This window comes from Electrophorus electricus, chromosome 2 (genome assembly GCF_041902795.1).
Source record: "Electrophorus electricus isolate QZ-2024a chromosome 2, ASM4190279v1, whole genome shotgun sequence".
Lineage (NCBI taxonomy): Eukaryota > Metazoa > Chordata > Actinopteri > Gymnotiformes > Gymnotidae > Electrophorus > Electrophorus electricus.
In genome coordinates this window covers 17263403-17282074 of record NC_137498.1, presented here as the reverse complement: position 1 = coordinate 17282074, position 18672 = coordinate 17263403, and the positions used below count along the sequence as shown (strand labels likewise).

Here is an 18672-nt window from a genome sequence, read left to right as displayed (position 1 = left end):
AGTGGTTGAAATCTTCCCCCTTGCTTCTGCATCCATTTTTCAATGATTCACAAGGGATTCTGAGAAATTTCTCCTAATGGAGAAGTGTGACTCTGAAAACCCTCAGTTTGGAGGGCCATTTAGCCCTAAGACCTCACCCTAGCCCTCTATCAGACACCCAACCCCTACTCATGAACACTGCATATGGAGGGCCAGTGCTAAGTGGTAGGGTCAAGGGGTGAAATGTGATTGGGCCCAAGTGAAGGTGTATGAGACACAGGAACATGATAAATAATGTTACTGGGGGCCGCAATGACTGGATTTAAACCTCTGTGCTAGCTGAGCTGTTTTTAAAAAGAAACACGTGATCTGAGCGAGCTGTTAGTCATGGTTTTGGTCCTTCAGGTTTTAACCAGCAATTTTTAGTATTAAGTGTAACGGCTCATATCAAAGGCAGAGTCTAATTATAACTGATCACCCAGGCTCTGTTTAACTGGCTTGTCAAATATCTTTCAAATACACAATAAATAGAATAATACAAATGTTTACACTTTAATACAAGAAAAAAGGATTTGTGGTGGAGGGGACATAAACATCCAAAGTTTGAAACACCATTCATTACCAAAAAACAACCCACACTATTGCTGATTTTATGTATTTATGCTCTGTGATGTTTGCTGTGTATACACTTTATATTTACACTCTATTGCTGATTTTATGTATTTATGTATTTTATGTTTATAAAGTGTCATGGCTACACTATAAGTAGCATATGCAGATTTTGTCCACCAGTAGACTGGCTGTGTTACATGGCTGCTTTAATGGCAAGTTGTCAACAAGGAGGCTTTTTCAGCCTTCTGGTGGTTTCTCAAGCCTCGTCTTTCTTCCCCCACACACTGAAACCACAACATGCATGTCTAGTTCACAAAGGCACCAGGGGCCCCATGGGCTCTGTGAAACTACACAATGAAAAAACAGACCTCAGGTGTTCTCAGGACTCACAAGACACTACTTTACTGTAGTGGCATCCTTGTGGACTTCAATGAAGTACTGCTGAGAGATTTCTGGACTGATCTCTGGAGTCAGTGTGTGTCCACAGTGGTAGTGGAGTTATGGGTGTAGAGTTGTCAGTGTGTGCTATTGTTTCCATAGTGACAATGCTGCTGAGTTTGTGTCTTCTCTTCACTAAAGGTGAGTGTGAAATTAATTCAGGTTGATCAGGGGTGAGGCACCCTGACAGATGTAACATACGTGTGTCACAACAAGACTTTTCTAAGAGGGGCCTTTGTGAAGCTGTTATGTAGGGTGATGCCACCTGAAGGAGATCCAGCTAACAAACCCTGATTAGCTCCCGGCTTGTGGCCTCCCTCTGGTAGCTGTGAACTGGCGAGCCACCTGTTACTTAACCAACATCACATCAATTAACAACACTGGAGGACGCCACAACTGTTCAATGAACAGGTTGGTATTTCCATGACTTTTCAATGCTAGGCTGCACACCATTGTCAGGATCTTCAAATATCCTCTGACAAATGGTTCCATTTAAAAACAGTATAATAGCTATTTTTAAATCATTTATCTTTGCTCTGTTGCCAAGCAGAGATTCTATAGACATTTTAGTTACTTTATAATGTTGCCAAGCAGGTTTTCTATGTTTGTTGTCTGTCAAAACTACATTCTTCCTCTTTTTTGTCACTCATGCTGTCTATATTGTTTTTTTTTCCATTTGCTTGATTGCATTTGTGTGTGTTTGTGTGTATGTGTGTGTATGTGTGTGTGTGTGTGTGTGTGTCTGTATGTGTGTGTGTGTGTGTGTGTGTGTGTGTGTGTGTGTGTGTGTGTGTGTGTGTGTGTGCTTAATTTGAATTTCATTTGATGCTGGCATATTCTGTGTAATCTGCATTATCCATTGGAGTGGATGCTGGTTTGCTTTTCCGACTGTGTACTACAGTGGAGTAAGTGACATCATCCTGTAGGAATAACACATTAACAACTAATATAACACAAACACACACATGCACACACACACATGTTTACAAAACACACACATGTTTGATCTCCAGTGAGAGTGAACAGTACAGAAACAGAGTTCAGCTGGGTACTGCTCACTCACCAGGAAATCTCTCTCTCCTCATATCACACCTGACTGAAGGGGATGGGGGAGTGTAAAGGTGTTATCTTAAATGGAGAGAATATAAAGACACCATACTCACCATTAAATCTCTATCAAGCACAGTGATACTGTCATCATTAGACTGAACCCACAACTTTTGACTGTTCCAGACCTTCTGTGTTAAGCCATGTTTAGAGCAGTACTTTAACCAGATGTTACTCAAATGCACCACCATGTTGTAATGAATGCCATTAGGGTTGCAAGCAGTCAGCACTGAGGTAGTAGATGCCAATTTTAATTTTAGATTAAAACTGCAGCTATGAACATGAGATTTATTTGAGCCGTTAACACACGTAATACATAAAACTCTCTCTGAACAAACTTCTCTCACTTCTCCATTCTGAGAGTGTAGTGATCACTGCAGAAAATCACTCCAGATGAAGCATCTGCGTCAAAGCATTTAGGTGGTGTCATTTAGCTTTTTATCTGAAATCAAAATCAGCAAAACCTACCCCAAACTAGCAAGGCCTCCTTTTGGGTCTACATAAGCTTATAGAGGGTGCCTGTGGTGGTTCAGTCTGCACTCTGGCAGGGAACGTGGAGATGGAGAACGTCACTGCTTACACAGGAGTCTCGGTCCTGCTGCCCTGCTTCTGCACTGACCCGCACGCCAGACCTGAGAGTTTACACTGGCACAATTCAGCCAGAAGCACGTGGAGTGTAATGCTCAGTGAGAGTGCCAGCTTGTCCTCTGGCTTCCATTCCCAATCCAATGGCCAGACTGAGAGAGTTAACCAGGACCTGGAACGCACCCTTCACTATCTGGCCTCTTCCTGCACATCCCCTTGGTCTGAGCACCTATTTTGGGCAGAGTTCACCCACAACACCCTGTGGCACTCCTCCTTAGACATGTCACCATTCGAGTGCCAGTACGGTTATGCTCTGCCCATGTTTGCCGACCAGGAGGCTGAGCAGACGGTCAGGCGCTACTGCTTGGCCTGGCAGAGGGCATGCAGGGCTCTCTTATCTGCTACAGCTGCTCAAAATCGTTATGCCGACTTATCGGCTGGGACAGCGGGTTTGGCTATCGGCCAAGGACCTGCCTTTGTGTGGTTATACCTGCAAACTCACCCCTCGCTACATCGGGCCATTCAAGGTTCTTCTCCGCGTAAACCCTGTTTCTTATCACCTTGCCCTTCCCTCACCCCACTTTCCACATATCTCGCATTAGGCCTGTATTGTGTTCGGTGGGCTCCTCCGACCCGTCGGGTCCGCGCATGGTGGACGGTGCACTGGCGTACACGGTCAAGCATCTCTTGGATGTCCGGCAGGTTCATGGTGGAGTCCAGTATTTGGTGGACTGGGAGGGATACGGGCCCGAGGAGCAGTCCTGGGTCCCCTCCTGTCACATCCTGGACCGTGAACTCATTTAGGCTTTTCGGCAGGATCGTGCGGCTGGCCTTGGGACATCCGGAGCTGCCCCTTCCGGGGGGAATACTGTAAGGGTTGGACCAGGCCGAGGCCCCCTCCGGCCACCAGAGGGAGGCCTTGAGTCAACCACACTACTAATCAGGCTTGATGCCCAACAGCTGGGCTAGACCTTATATAAGCCCAGTGACCCAGTCACTCAGTGCTGGGTCTTTGCTAAGGTTTTGAGCAAAGCTCCTAGCTGATAACTTCAGGTATTGATGACTGTGAGTCCCTGTGCTACACCTCATTTCTTCCCTGCAAGGGTGTCTGTGTTTTTACACATCCCCTCCCCTCTCCAGTTTTCCCCTCTCTAGTCTGTCTCTCTCCCAAGGTTCTTCTTAGCCATTAAAGTTCCTCCCTGTTTTCTGGTTTGTTTGGGAAGTTTTAGTTTGGTTTTCCTCAGTGCATGGGTGTTGCCATTTCCTCCCGCCATGTCCTTTGTTCTCCCTTTTTCCACGCTCAACGTGGTGTTTAGTTTTTTTTTTCTTTTGTTTTACCTGATCCAAGATCTAACTCTTCTGCACAGGGACTCACCCTTGTTAGAGTGTGGTTGCTCACCCAGTAGGCTAGTGGTGTCATCACTTAGCTGTCCTGGGTTAGATCTCATGTTACAGATACATTCTTGAACTGCTTTACAGATGATCTTTCCTAGAAAGGGCCATACTCATAGATACTTTATAAATGCTTCCCAGCATTCATACCTGATTCTACACTAGATCCTACTTTTCAAAGCCCTATTAATATGATCAGTTAATTATTCATGTTGTGTTTACAGCTTGTTTGTGTTTATTTTTGATGAGGTGTGATGTTTGGTTGTTAGATTGTAGATTGTTTTGTATTGTTTTTTCATGGTGCTTTTATTACCCAGTTTGATTTGTTAAACTACCCTTCAGGAATTTCTGCTCAAGCTTACCGTGGCCTGCACAGTGTTGTATTCCCAAAGCTTGAGGAGCTGAAGACAGACCTGGTAGCTGTGAAAGAAACACACCACCTAAAGGTGGCAGGTTATGGTGAGACTGATGAAGACATTGAAGACCCATATGAGGATGTTGCCACGGATGCCTCAACAGATGATGAATTCTAGACTCCATCCTGTCCACTGCACTTACCACATTTATTTGAAATCTGTATGCCTATATAATACATGTAATGACGTTTTTATCCTTGTCTCTTTGTAGCTAGGTTGTTTGGTTGGGTGTTCTTTATAGGCTATAAGAAAATTTTTAAAATGTATGCTAACCTTTTTTCTTTTCGGCAGTAAGTAACCTTTGTGAAGATGCGATCAAAACATTGTGTTATAAAACACATTTTGGAATAGCCCCTGTAAAACCACATGCAGGTTATATTGGGGCTACAATTCTGCACTTTTAAAAAATCTATATTTAAAAAATAATATGCAAGAAAGTGTTTGCATAACTGCATAGCCTTAGTACTAAAACACCAGAGTAAAGATAAGCTGTTTTGTTGAACATTGTATTGTGATCAATAAGCCTAATTTTCAGTTACAATTATATAATTTCTTAAGAATGTATTATTGTTGTTGTTGCTTAGGTTGCATTTTGATCCTTAATGAGTGTTCAAATGACTTTGGATTATAACGAACACAGAGCGAGTGAATTGTACCTACATGGAAGGATTACTAATTAATGAATATATAGTTTACATGTATATGTTATATTTACTTTATTTATTGAGATTTTTTAATCTGAGCCAGATAACAAAATGATAGCATAAAGAGGGGGAAATGATTTTAAAATGTGATATCTGATATGAGACTATAATGTCATTTCAGCTGCACTTCTGTCATTGTTCTAAACAGCCACTGAACAGAATTTAGCGCTCCATTATGCCATAATGTGTGTCATTCTATTTCTGACCCCAGATCAGTTTATTGAGAGGATTTGCTGATGACGATCATTTTAGACAAAACATCAACAGAGACTACAAACAATTCTTCACGCATAAGAGGTACTGAGAAACGAAAACAAAACGTAAGTAGAATTTAATTTTATCTACAAAAGCAGATACTAAATATTTGATAACGGAATCGTATTATAAACAAGTAGCCAATATGCGAATTTAAAATGAGAACACATTTTTATGATAGAGAACTTTTGACTGAACGGAGAACTAATTAGTGGGCTGATAGTGAGCTCCCCGCCCCACTAGTCACGTGGTACGGCCCGCCGCCTGCAGTGGGAGTTCATGGTCTTGTGTGAAACCACGACTATGTAGTCACACACACCTGCACCGGATTATTCTCCTAATGTTGGTGTGTGCGTCCTTGTCGGTCTGTGTTCTCGCTAATGTTTAGGTACGTGGTGCACTTTATGTTTGTAAGCTGTGTTCAACGTTGCTCATGTTCATCTTGCCTGTTTCGTGTGAGCGCCACTGTGTTCGTTATTCGTGTTCTTCTAATAAACGTCTGTCTACGTCAAGCGAGTTTGTTTAATTTAACGGACCGCACAAATATTTTATAAATGCGGAATAAGTGAATAGAGAATGAACTAAATAAATGGGACGTAGCTGAAAATATTCGCGTAACCGAACTCCATTAGATGAAATACGTTGACTGAGACAAGGGAAAGTGACTTCTGCGCTTGTTTTAGAAAAGCCTCTGTAAGACCACGAGTGTGGCCATTATGCACTGTCGGACAACAGACAACCTTTGTTTCACATTTATTAACATTTGTAGAAGAAATTGAGCTACGGGTGGCCATTTGTTCTGTTACATAATAACTGTATATAAAACAAAGTCTACAGGCGTTGATTGCTCATTTCCATATAGAGATATGAAACTGGGATACAAAAGTAATCTTGCGCACAAATGCAGCATGTAAAATAAGTTTTGTTTGTAGAAAATTGTGTTGTAGTCAAAGCCTAATATTCATTTCAAATGCAATTACTTCTTAGGAATAAAGCTTTAATTCTTAAAAATTAAAGGTTTTTTTGTTGTTGTCCAAAAACACATGCAAACTGTTATGACTTTTTAAAAGAAAGTAAACAGCTTTATTATTGTTCAATACAATAGAGCTTTCTTCTGCCCGTTCTAGATGCCAAGGGACAAGTTCATTAATATCATTACCAGAAGACACAAGAGTCATAGAGACCCTGCTACCATTGCTGGGTTTAAGCAGCATTACTCAGCCAATCTGGGAGAAAGTGTAAGTGTCTAGATCATTTTATACTATAATTTTAATGATTTATATAGACTGTATCCACAGTTTTATTTATTTAGCCTTCACACTTTCCTGACTTGTACAGATGGTAGTCCAAAATATGCTGTCCATTAGTGGAGTTTCCACTGCCCAGGTGGGGTCAATGGATGATTAATTTCCTTTACAATTCATCACTGATTATTTATCACTTCTCACCCAAGAAACGGGAGGACTGTAAGGAGGTTCGTACCATCCCGAGCAGAACTGCTGAACACTTTATGATCACAGAGTCAACGGGAGAGATTTGCTCTTTGGACCACAGTGCCCATGTAGAAGGTGCAGATGTATTTTCTTGCAAAAATCTAGCTTTCCATTAAGAACACACAGTAGGACATGATGTTTGTTCACTTTAAATATGTGCCTGTACTTTATTATGTAATTGCATTTGTATTAATTTTTTTGGGGAAAAAAAACATCTGTAGATGTAAGAGAGGATCTGGGTGGAGTAGCAGAATCTATTACAGAGGCAGTTAAAGTGGAGAACACCCCAGCTGGTGAGTAGCATCAAAGCACCATATTAATAATCAGAGTTTACATACATCCACTCCATGGACACCAGTTTAAAAATTCTACTTTTATTTCAAATATAAAGGCTCAGAATGCAAGAAGTTGAAGAGAGTACGCATCTTCTTCAGACGAACATGGCAGGCTATAAAAAGCACTTTGTCCTGTGCCAAGCGCTCCAACAAAATTAGCCCTACTCTTTAAATGTTCCCAGCTCTTTTTACCAATTTATTTTGTATTTCTTTTTTCCCTTCATTTTCCCCAACCTGTCTTTTCATTTTCTGAAATATTTTTTGACTTTTTCATTTATTTTTGATTAATAAACTTTACTTCATGCAAAGATATAGTCTGTTTGCATTCTGGACCGTTTAATCATATTTTTCATTCTAAGACCAGCCAGGTTATAATTCTAATTCGGCCAAATACATCTTGAATGATTCAACTCACTTTAATAACATTTTTAGATTATCACATATATGTACAGTTTCATGTCACTCAGCATTAAGAGAGAATTTCACACTCACCTTTAGTGAGAGGAAGTACAGTAAAGAGAAAACACAAACTGAGGATCCTTGTCTCTATGGAAACACCACTGAACTCCCAGCACACACTGACAACTCTACACCCAGATCTCCACTACCACTGTGGACACACACTGATTCCAGAACTCTCACAGCATTACTTCAGTACTCCAGACCCTAATGTCCACCCAGCAGAGAGGAACTGGGAACAAATGAACTTGGCCAGAGCTCTTATGTTTCTTTTCAAGTTCACATCACCAGCTTTACGGAGACATACAAAACCACACACAGTGCCATCATGTCCTTTGACCTGTGAGGACTCTGGTTGTTTCTTCTTTTGTAATGTATCCCACAACCCCACACTGACCATGATGCTGCATCTGTGAAAGACACAGGAGACACACATGCTCATTATAAAGCAAAGGGGGTGGAGTCTGATGTAGAGGAGAGAAACAAACAGATATATTATCCCCTCACTCTTATTCTCAAACTCTTCCTTCTAAGTTTATAGTTTTAAAATGCAGTTTATAGAGTTAATCACCTCAAAGCTTGCGTACATACACATTTTTGCATTACTTTTTCATGGCTTGATATATTTTATGTTTGCACTACCTTATGATGTCCTGTGTACTTAATATTTTATTCATTGTATCAAATTTGTTTTATTGGTAAATATACTTTGAACTATTATGCACTGTCACTACAGAATGCTGTCTGCTTTATGTCTCCAGAGTCTATAAGCATGCAAACACACACACACACACACACACACACACACACACACACACACACACACACACACACACACACATTCAAGAATTTCTAGATAGTGAGAGGACCTGCTTTTTGTTTGCTTTTTCAGTTTCCACATCACAATAATTTGTTGTGGACCATTGCTTATGCAGAAAAGTTCTTTAAGATTTTTTGAGAGTAATATGAATTTCTGGATTTACTGAATGAGTCAAAAACAAACAACAAAAACCTGCATTACTCACAATAAGAACCTATTTGAACTTTGATAAACTCTGTTAATCAGCCTTTGAACATAGACATGGTTTGGTAGTACATGAGCAGTCCCTTTTCTCAGTGAAGTTCCCCAAATTATCAGTAACCAAACCAGTCCTACTCATACTAAACCTGTTTTGTACTAAATTAAATTCAAACTGGACCTGCCATTGAGCCTAGACCCTGGAGCCTAGTCCTAGTTTTAGTCTGTGTTTAAAACATCATCCTTTGTCCCAATTTCACATTAGAATAGACCCAGCAGTCAGAGTTGTGCTGTTTTGATTATTACACTACACTTTACAGAATAAATGTAGTATTTTGTACTATTTCTAGCTAGAAACCACTGATAAGCCTGTCATGGCTTAAGGCAAAAAATACACTAGAAGAAAGTTGAGCTTGTGAGTGTGTGACCACAGCTCAGCTGCAGAGGTGCAGAAGCAGCACGATTGTCACTTCTGGTCTAAAATGGGCTTTAGACTCTGATCTGGTACCCACTGCCCACTGGTTGGAACTGTGAGAAATGAAACCACAGCAGACGTCAGACATCCTGAGCTCTCAGACCAGAACAGTCTCCTCCTTCTTCTGGGGCGTTCATAAGCTGTTTTGAGACCAAAATGTTTATTAACTTTAAAAACTGCACATATTCACATTAAGATGCTATACACTTGTCGTAGTGAAATGAAATGACCAAACAACACTGAGGGAGGTCATGTTGGGTCTCACCCCCTGAGCTTCTACATCGTGTGTCTATGGCAAAGGACGGAGCCGCTTAACTAAGAATGAGACCGTCCTCACTCACAATGTGAGAATATCTGATAGATCACTGACTGATAAGGAAGAAAGAGGACATACCACATGACAACTTACAAAACCGACCGCATCTCTATATTTGGTGTGTGTGTTGTGTTGAGGTTAGTTTGTCAGAGTTTCATTTGAATACACTTCCTCTCCACTATAAGTGTTCTTGTGAAGTCATTCAGTAGACTGTATTGAAGAGTGTGTATGGTGTGTATCAGCAGTCCTGCTGTAGCTGTGTGTAGTGTGTGTAACTCAGTAAGAATGCAGGTGTGTGTTTATCTGCTCCTTGTGCTCCACGCTGCTGATGGTGAGTGTTACCTTCTCTCTACAGGTGTTGTCATCCTCACACATTCATTTACACAAAGGTATTTATATCTGGGATCAGCAGAGAGCAGCAGCTAACCACTTACCCCAGATTCGGTCTATTGACCAATAAATTTTGCCTCTAGTTTAGAACAAAAGATGTTAAATGCTAACGTTGCTAACAAACACTGGAAGTTAACAGCAACTAAAATATTTTCTTCGTAAATACATGTCCACAAACTTCTCTCAAGCCGGTCAAACAGCATCCAAGTGTTAATAAATATCTCCCAGACTAGTCGGTGTGTCGTATAACTCACTGTGAACTAGACAAGTGAAGAAACACGTCACCGGGAAGTGACCTGGATGAGGTTTGAGGACATGTAGCTCGCTATCTGACTTATTTACAAATCCTATTAGCTATCATTGCTGTTGGCTTCCAGTGTTTGTTAGCAATGTTAGCAGCTTTTGTTCTAAAGGAGCAAAATACGGACTCCAAACATGTCTTGTCCACCCGGGTTAAGGGAGAATAAAGTAAGTTTGTTTCTTCGCCGACTTGTCCCGTTAAGTGGCACTGAAATCTGTGCTGTTGAATGATATGTCCAATATAGAGAATTGTGTTTAATGTATTGAAAAAATGTGTTTTAGAAATACAAAATGAGTGTAAAGGAAAGGTGCTTTTGGTTTAGTATAACAGGTCAGGAGATGGGCTACATGAGTTAGTGGTTTCAATTATTGTGTCACATGTCCCAGTTTTTGTCTTGCAAAAAACTGTAATATCACAAAGACAGTCCAGTTTCCCAGCAAGCACCTCTTCCTCCTAGCAAACTTGGAGCACTGTTTATCAGTTTAACAATACATAACTAACACTGTCTCTCTCTTTCTTTCTCTCTCTCTCTCTTTCTCTCTTTCGCTCTCTCACTCACACACACACACACACACACACACACACACACACACACACACACACACACACACACACACACACACACACACACACACACACACACACAAAACATGCACAGCTGTTGCAGGATGGCCAGATCCACATCTGAAGGACTTGGAGAAAGACAATTTTACACACACAGTAAATGTACATTCAAAGTGATACTTGTAGCTGCAAAAACACCCCCTCCCACGGCCTGCCCTGCTCTCTCTCTCTCTCTCACACACACACACACACACACACACACTCTCTCTCTCTCTCTCTCTCTCTCTCTCTCTCTCTCTCTCTCTTACAAAAATTTACAAATAAAAAATGAACAAATAAGAAAAAACTAAAACCATAGAGACAGTACAGTTTGCCAGTATGCACCTCTTCCTTCTCACATATGTATTGCTAAACTTGGTGCACTTTAGCAATACATAACACACACACACACACACACACACACACACACACACAGACATGCATATGCGCATGCTTCCTTTTTGGGTTCGTGATCTTGAAATTCTGCTGTGCTGTTCCTCAGAGTGGTGTGTGAGCAAAATGTTTACTTCTTTCACACACCCACGAAGATTGTCAAACAGTCTCCAAATCCTCATCAGTGACAGTCATCCAGCTTTGAACTTCATGGTTTAATCAGTCAAACACTAACTGACTCTGGCAGCATAAATTCACTCCAGTGACTCCAGTTTAAAGACTTTTCTTATTTAGTCCCAAGTTATTCTGATGCCACCATAGTCATAGCTACCAGTTTACAGATGTGAGAATTCCCAGTATGCACCTCTTCCTCCTGACATATGTATTGCTAATCTGGTTGCACTGGGTGCTACGTGTGAAATGTGCTCACTTGTTTATTTCTGTTTGTGTTATTTATTCCTCATTTGTACATCAATTGGCCAGGAGGCTTAGACAGCCCATGCTGGGGTTTTTGTCTTTTTACAGTTTTAATTTTATTTTGTTGTTGTTGTTGTTACAGTGCAGTGCACACTAGCCTACAGCCTCAGTTAGTTACTTTATAGATATCCACCATCATCAAACAGCTTTTGGCAGCTTTAACAACAAAAAGAACAAAGTAACTAAGAGAAAAGGTGAGAATGTTTCTACTTCCTGTGATAACTGTTGGGTTGTGATGACATTGTACTGTTTACATCCAAAGTGGTCTTTACTTTGGTGACTCCTTTAGTGGTTCTGTTTCACAACTTCTCTTAAGTAGTTTTTTCTTAATAGTATGAAAGCTACAACATAGACTGCTGCATTCCACCTGTACTTTATGAATAATATGAATATCAGACCATCCTCATGTTTACCTGATTAAATGATCAATGTTTATTTTGATCAGCATGTAGTCTAGAGCTCTTCCTGTCTGATCTGTATAATATTTGCTAAGCTACACATTCAGTTTGGTCCTCTGATCATTAAGTGCAGGAGTGAAATGATGTGACCAAACAGTGCTGAGGGGGATCACTGTGTAGCACTACTTCTTACTGCAGGATCACTTTACTGAGGATGGGGACTGAACACTGGGAAGCTCAGGAGGAATTTATGACACTAGAAAGACACTGTTTCACTGTTAGATTTAGTCTGTATGTGAGAGAGAAAGAAGTGGAGGAATAATTTATTTTGCACTTGAACACACTTCCTCTCTACTGTGGATATTAGTGGGTGGTGAATTTCAGTGGAGTTTTACTGAGAGAGTTGTAGAGTTCCAGGTCATAGTTGTGTGGTGATTCCCACAGACAGACTGTAGTCTGGGCTGCAGTTTTCAGAGTGTTCAGTACACTGTAGTTTTGTAGAGTGTATAAGATCTGTAGCAGCGTTACTGCTGTCGCTGTATGTAGTGTGTTGTGGAATGCAGGTGTGTTTTTATCTGCAGATGTGTTTTTACTTCCTTTTTGGTAATGATGTGCATACGAAGTCCTGTGAAGCGTTTGAGGTTCTTCCTTATTGTACTGCTGAAGGATTCGAAGCTTTGGAGCATTGAAAGCTGGTGACAAAACAGCGACTCCTGGCGGTTTTCAGAAATTATAGCAGCCATAGATTCAAAACTGCGCAATACAACACTCCACCGCCTTCATATTTCATTTAAAAAAATGATCAGTAATGATGTTTAGTAATTAAATTCTGCAATAATTAGTTTAGAATCATTGTTTCCCTTTTTATGTGAAAACATAATACAAAACTATACTGGGAGACAACAGGTTGACATTATGAAACATTTACTTTTGGCTTCTATAATTTGCACATTTCCAATTTTTTAGTAAAATGATAAAGCTTCCAAGTTATAGGACAGTGCCAAACTTATGAAACAGTCTCAAGCTCATCCTGTGTATCTGTGATGTTTGAAGCTTCAAACATGATTAGTCACATGTTATTAGTAACTTTAGTGGTAATAGTAACTTTAGTGGGAGGGGAGGGGAGGAGAAGGAAGGAGGGAGGGAGTGGAGAGGTAGAGTGAGTGAGAGGGAGGGAGGGAATGAGGGAGAGAGAGAGTGATTGAGAGAGGGATGGAGGGAGTGAGGGAGGCAGAGAGGGAGGGGAGGGAGAGAGACAATCTATAATCAATATAATCAGACATTTAAATCATATAACTTGATGGTCATGCATCCATCATACCAGCATATATTGGGAAATCTCTTAATGATTTCCAGTACCATCATCAGTTGGCTGGTACCATCAGTACCATCAGGTGACTGGACCTGGAGCAATTAAGTATGTCATATATAATAATTAAGTATGTCATATATAATAATAATAACGGAGTATGTCATATTAAATATTAATTAGGCCTTTATCTCGTGTGTTTCTGCAGGCTGCAGTTTGGCAGAGAATCAGAAGACAGACGTCATCACTGCATACACAGGAGACTCAGTACTGCTGCCCTGCTCCTGTACTGACCCACACGCCAAACCTGAGAGTTTCACCTGGAAGAAACACAACACAAGCAGAGACGCATGGGATGTGATCTCCAGTGCGAGTGAACAGTACAGAAACAGAGTTCAGCTGGGTACTGTTCCCTCTCCAGGAAATCTCTCTCTACTCATATCACACCTGACTGAAGAGGATGAGGGAGACTACAGCTGTTATCTTACAAACCAGCAATATAAATACATCAGACTCACCATTAAAGGTAAAACACTGTTTTTGATCCAAATCCAACTGCAAATGATAAATCCAGCTTTAAGGTTTTCTTATGTATCCACACTAGCAAAGTCTTGGTTGTCTGAGTTACTTGTAGACTTTCTGCTGTCATATTTGTTGTTGTGCTGTCATCTGTGCACATTACCAGTAACGTTTAGTTCAGTGATGGTCAAATACTCCTTTAATTGTAACAAATATCTTGGGCAGTTCAAGTAAGAATGTCTCAGGTTTTTAACACACATGCTTCTTTGTTTTGGTTTTTCTGTTCCGACCCCTCGTTTGGTTTTCCTGTCACTGTTTTCATCTTTGTCTAGTTTGCATTCGTTAATCTTTGTATAAATATCCCTTGTTTTAGCGTCTTGGTTGTGGGTCTTTGAATGTGCTTTCTCTCGTCCTCCCGTGAGTTTATTGTTGTTTGGTAACGTTATTAGCCTGCTCGTTATTCAAGTGTTTACTGTTTAACTTCCTTCTTGGTAATGATGTGCAGACGAAGTCCTGTGAAGCATTTTAGGTTCTTCCTTATTTTACTGCTGAAGGATTCGAAGCTTGGGAGCATTGAAAGCTGGTGACAAAACAGTGACACCTGGTAGTTCTCAGAAATTATAGCTGCTTTAGATTCAAAACTGCACAGCATTATAAATAATACAACACTCCACCGCCTTCATATGTCATTAAAAAAAATGGATGATCAGTAATGATGTTTAGTAATTCAATTCTGCAATAATTTGTTTAAAATCATTGTTTCCCTTTTTATGTGAAAACTTGATACAAAACTATACTGCTTTCTCAGGGTTTTACCATTCTCTTAGCCTAGCTTTGGGTTTAACCTACTAAATGTGCGGTGCAGAGATTGGATCCTTTATGTAACCTACCTATTCTGTCTACATTGCATTCTGGCAGTGTTAAAATCACAATGCAAGAGGCAGTATTGGATCCTTTACTGTAATAAACATAAGTAGCCTAATGAAAAAATTACATATGTGATCATGAATGATCAAACATTAGAAACAGAATGCTAAAATAACAAATTGATTTTATCCAATGCTACTTATAATTATGACTGAGTATAACTTGAGCAATTTAAGGTTAAGGGCCTTGTTCAGGGGCCCAACAGTGGCAACTTGGTAGTTCAAGAATGTGATCAGTAGCATGTGTTGTATGTGGCACTTGGCTTGATATTAAGATTTCTAGTGCTTCCACACTGATGCTCTATCACAGAGTTATACATATATTGTTTGATCTTTCTGTGACTGGTAGAATGGTGTGGCATTAGAGATCAAACTACATTTTATTAGTAACAAAATAAAACACCTTATTTATAGACCAGGCCAGAACACTTTCAATTGAGTGTCATGACAATCATTGTCAAAGCGTTCATTTATCACAGTCATATGGGAGTTTTCATTTCAGCCTCTCCAGCCAGTGTCAAGAACAGAAAGGTACTACGTGGTTTGAGGTGTTCACATCTGCTCAGTTTTCCTAGTAACCTCATGTCCCGCAACCGCCCTCAGTCCGTGATTGCAACTCCCGTCTTCCCCGGCACAACCTCACCAGATCCTCATCACCAGTTTACTAGTGTCATCTGTGTCTCATCTTTGCTACACTATTTATTCTCTCTGGTTTCGTTCACTCCCTGCAAAGTGTTATCGCTGGTCTATCAGCATGTACTGAGCAATTCCCTGGTGTGTGTATATCTGGCCATTACCCTCGCCTGTTTCACTTTACAATTGTTGCTTATTCCGCTACAAATAAAACTCGGCTGTCCACAAGCGTCTGGCCTGTTCTAAGATGTCACCCCTCACTTGGTAAGCAACAACTAATTGTAACGTGGGAGGGGTGGAGAGTGAACACTCGTGTGAAGTGACGACGCCATAACGAACCAAACTGATTGAATAGAATGAATAATAAGTTTAATAATCAACAAAGACTAACAACACATTATAGAATGAAGAACAAACAGGCTAACAGAAGAATAATAATATGAGAACAGGATGAGGGCGAGAAATGAGCAACAAGGGAATACAACATTAAGGGAAGACTAACGGAGAACAACAATAATAAAACATAACAGTGAGCATAAAGACAGACAAACGGGAACAACACAGAACTGGGCTACATAAGATGAACAAACGGTATTGGTCATCAGCCCCGATTTTTCTCTGGGGGTATTGGGGTGGCTATAGTGGCCATCCTCATTCTCAGCCGACTCTGTCTGCTGGGGGGTCCCGTTATGTTATTTTAACTGGAATCATATTTAAAACTTAGGTAAAAAAACAAAACAAACAAAAAAACAACCTATAGCCCTTGAATGAAGTGTTATGTCAACTAATCAACTGATAGTATTGTGTTATGAAGAGAAGACTGTATGACAGCTGTCTGTCAGAATCAGCCTTTATAAAAGTGTATTTAGGTTTGTGTTAGCTGTTATGAAGGACTTATGAAGACCACTCTTAACAAACATGTTAGTAAATTTGAAATGTAGATTCTGATCAAATATTAAAAAATTGTTAAATTGGTACTTAATATCAAACAAAGCTCAAATTGTTACCTAAATGGAGCAACCAATTTGCTCAGTTACACCTTATAACTATCATTGTTATAAGGATAGTGAATGTCATTAGAACAATGCTAAAAATCATATAATATTAGAGTAAATATTTATTAATTTAACAAGCAAATGTGATGGAGTATGACAGTAGGGTGTGTTTCTACAGGTTGAGTATTAAATCAGTATTAAATTGAGCAATTAAAAAACAACAGGGAGACAAAACACATCACTGCACACACAGGAGACTCAGTACTGCTACCCTAGTACTGCTAGTACTAAAGCAGTACACCATCTTATGCTAACAAACACATCTCCCTCTCCAGGAATCTCAACAACAGAATTTACATCAAGATTTGATGGCAAAACAAGTGCAAAGGCTCCAGCTGACGCTTCCACTACTGACAGTGCAAAGACTCTGACTGACGGTAACATGCATTTACTGCATATCAACATGGTCTCCTAATATCTTAAAAAGCAATTAAAATGCATGCTGTGTAAAAACACAAACACTAACACGCACACAAATACACATAACATTTGTATAACGTTTGCCTTCAGATGTCCAAAACCCTGCTGGTGATCTATCATATATCCTCATGACTACTGTTGTGGGAGCTGTCCTCCTCCTGCTGCTGGGTCTCGTGGGGGTCTTGTGCTGGAGATACAAAGGTACACACACACACACACACACACACACGCATGCATGCATACAAGTTGTGGGTCACACTGTCTGGTTTTCTAATGTAGTCCAGAGACATGGACAAACGAGGCTAAGAAAGGGGCAAACAGAAGAGAAGAGAGAGCAGGAGACACAGGTGAATGCTCACATACCATCCACTGTAACATAAGAAAAACAACCTCCACATCATTACTGGCACATGTCCTTCAAGGTCAAATCTTCCATGGTGTGTGTGTGTATGTGTGTGTGTGTGTGTGTGTGTGTGTGTGTGTGTGTGTGTGTGTGTGTGTGTGTGTGTGTGTGTGTGTGTGTGTGTGTGTGTGTGTGTGTTTGTTTACAGGATTGTTTTGCTGTGCTTTGTTCACATGTTCAAGTGAGTGCTACTTTGTATCTGAGGGGGGTTCAGATGATACAATACAATTAGTACAATATAGTTAAAATAAAGGATCACATATATCACATATAGCACTTTTTTATGGTTTTAAATTTTTTTTAAAGGAAAACCATCTTTGGGAAACACAAGTTGTGAAGTTCAGGTTTTGTTGAAGCAGTAACAAATACCTGAGCAGAGGGTTTTATACAGATAGTGTGTGGCGTTCCCTAGTTGTGTGGGGTCCATGGTGAGTTTCTGATACAAAGCAGCTCCTGATACACTGATGAACGTTTTTGATTATGGCTGTTGTGATCTCTAGTTTGAAATCAGTGGAGATGGTGGTGTCTAGGAAGCTCAGACTCCACATCACTTACTGTACTGAGTTACAAAGGGAGATGAAATAATAGCAGTCCAACATGACTAATCATATCAATCACTGTTTTTGGTAGAAATTATATTACTACATGGTAAATAATTTACCAGTAGGTGTGTAATTGAATAATTAATTGAAATGGGTGTGTTCAAAATAATAACTGTGGAGTTCAATTAGTGAGGTCATTCCTTCTGTGAAAAAACAGATGTCAATCAGGTGGCCTTTATTTAAAGATGAAGCCAACACATGTACATGCATTTCTCTCTGAAAATCTGAGAAAAATGGGTCGTTCCAGACATTGTTCAGAAGAACAGCATACTTTGACTAAAACTTTGATTGGAGAGGGGAAAACATGTAAAGAAGTGAAAATGATATAAAGAAAATGATAGGCTGCTCAGCTAAAATGATCCCCAATGCTTTAAAATAGAAAACAAAACCAGAGAGATGTGGAAGAAAATGGAAGAATACCGTTTGAATGGATTGAAGAATAACCAGTATGGCAAAGACTCAGCCAATGATCAGCTCCAGGGTGATCAAAGACAGTCTGAAGTTACCTGTGAGTACTGTGACAATTAGAAGACGCCTGTGTGAAGCTAATCTATCAGCAAGAAGCCCCCGCAAAGTCCCACTGTTAAAAAGAAGACATGTGCTGAAGAGGTTACAATTTGCCAAAGAACACATGGACTGGCCTAAAGAGAAATGAAGAA

General features: G+C 40.1%; 1 protein-coding gene and 1 long non-coding RNA gene across 2 annotated transcripts in view; both read left to right on the top strand.

Moving 5' to 3' along the window:
• The window catches only part of LOC145653184 (matrix remodeling-associated protein 8-like), a 100771-nt gene extending 85965 nt beyond the window's left edge, over nucleotides 1-14806 (top strand). Inside the window, exons 3-4 of the mRNA XM_081706079.1 lie at nucleotides 13664-13981; nucleotides 14802-14806. Of these exons, the coding sequence (XP_081562205.1) occupies nucleotides 13664-13981; nucleotides 14802-14806 (323 nt within the window). The remainder of the gene's footprint in view (nucleotides 1-13663; nucleotides 13982-14801) is intronic.
• On the top strand, nucleotides 5778-7028 carry LOC145643485 (uncharacterized). The gene is made up of 3 exons (XR_014115921.1): nucleotides 5778-5876; nucleotides 6616-6726; nucleotides 6942-7028. It is a non-coding gene; the product is annotated as an uncharacterized LOC145643485 (long non-coding RNA).
• Nucleotides 14807-18672: the final 3866 nt, after the last annotated feature.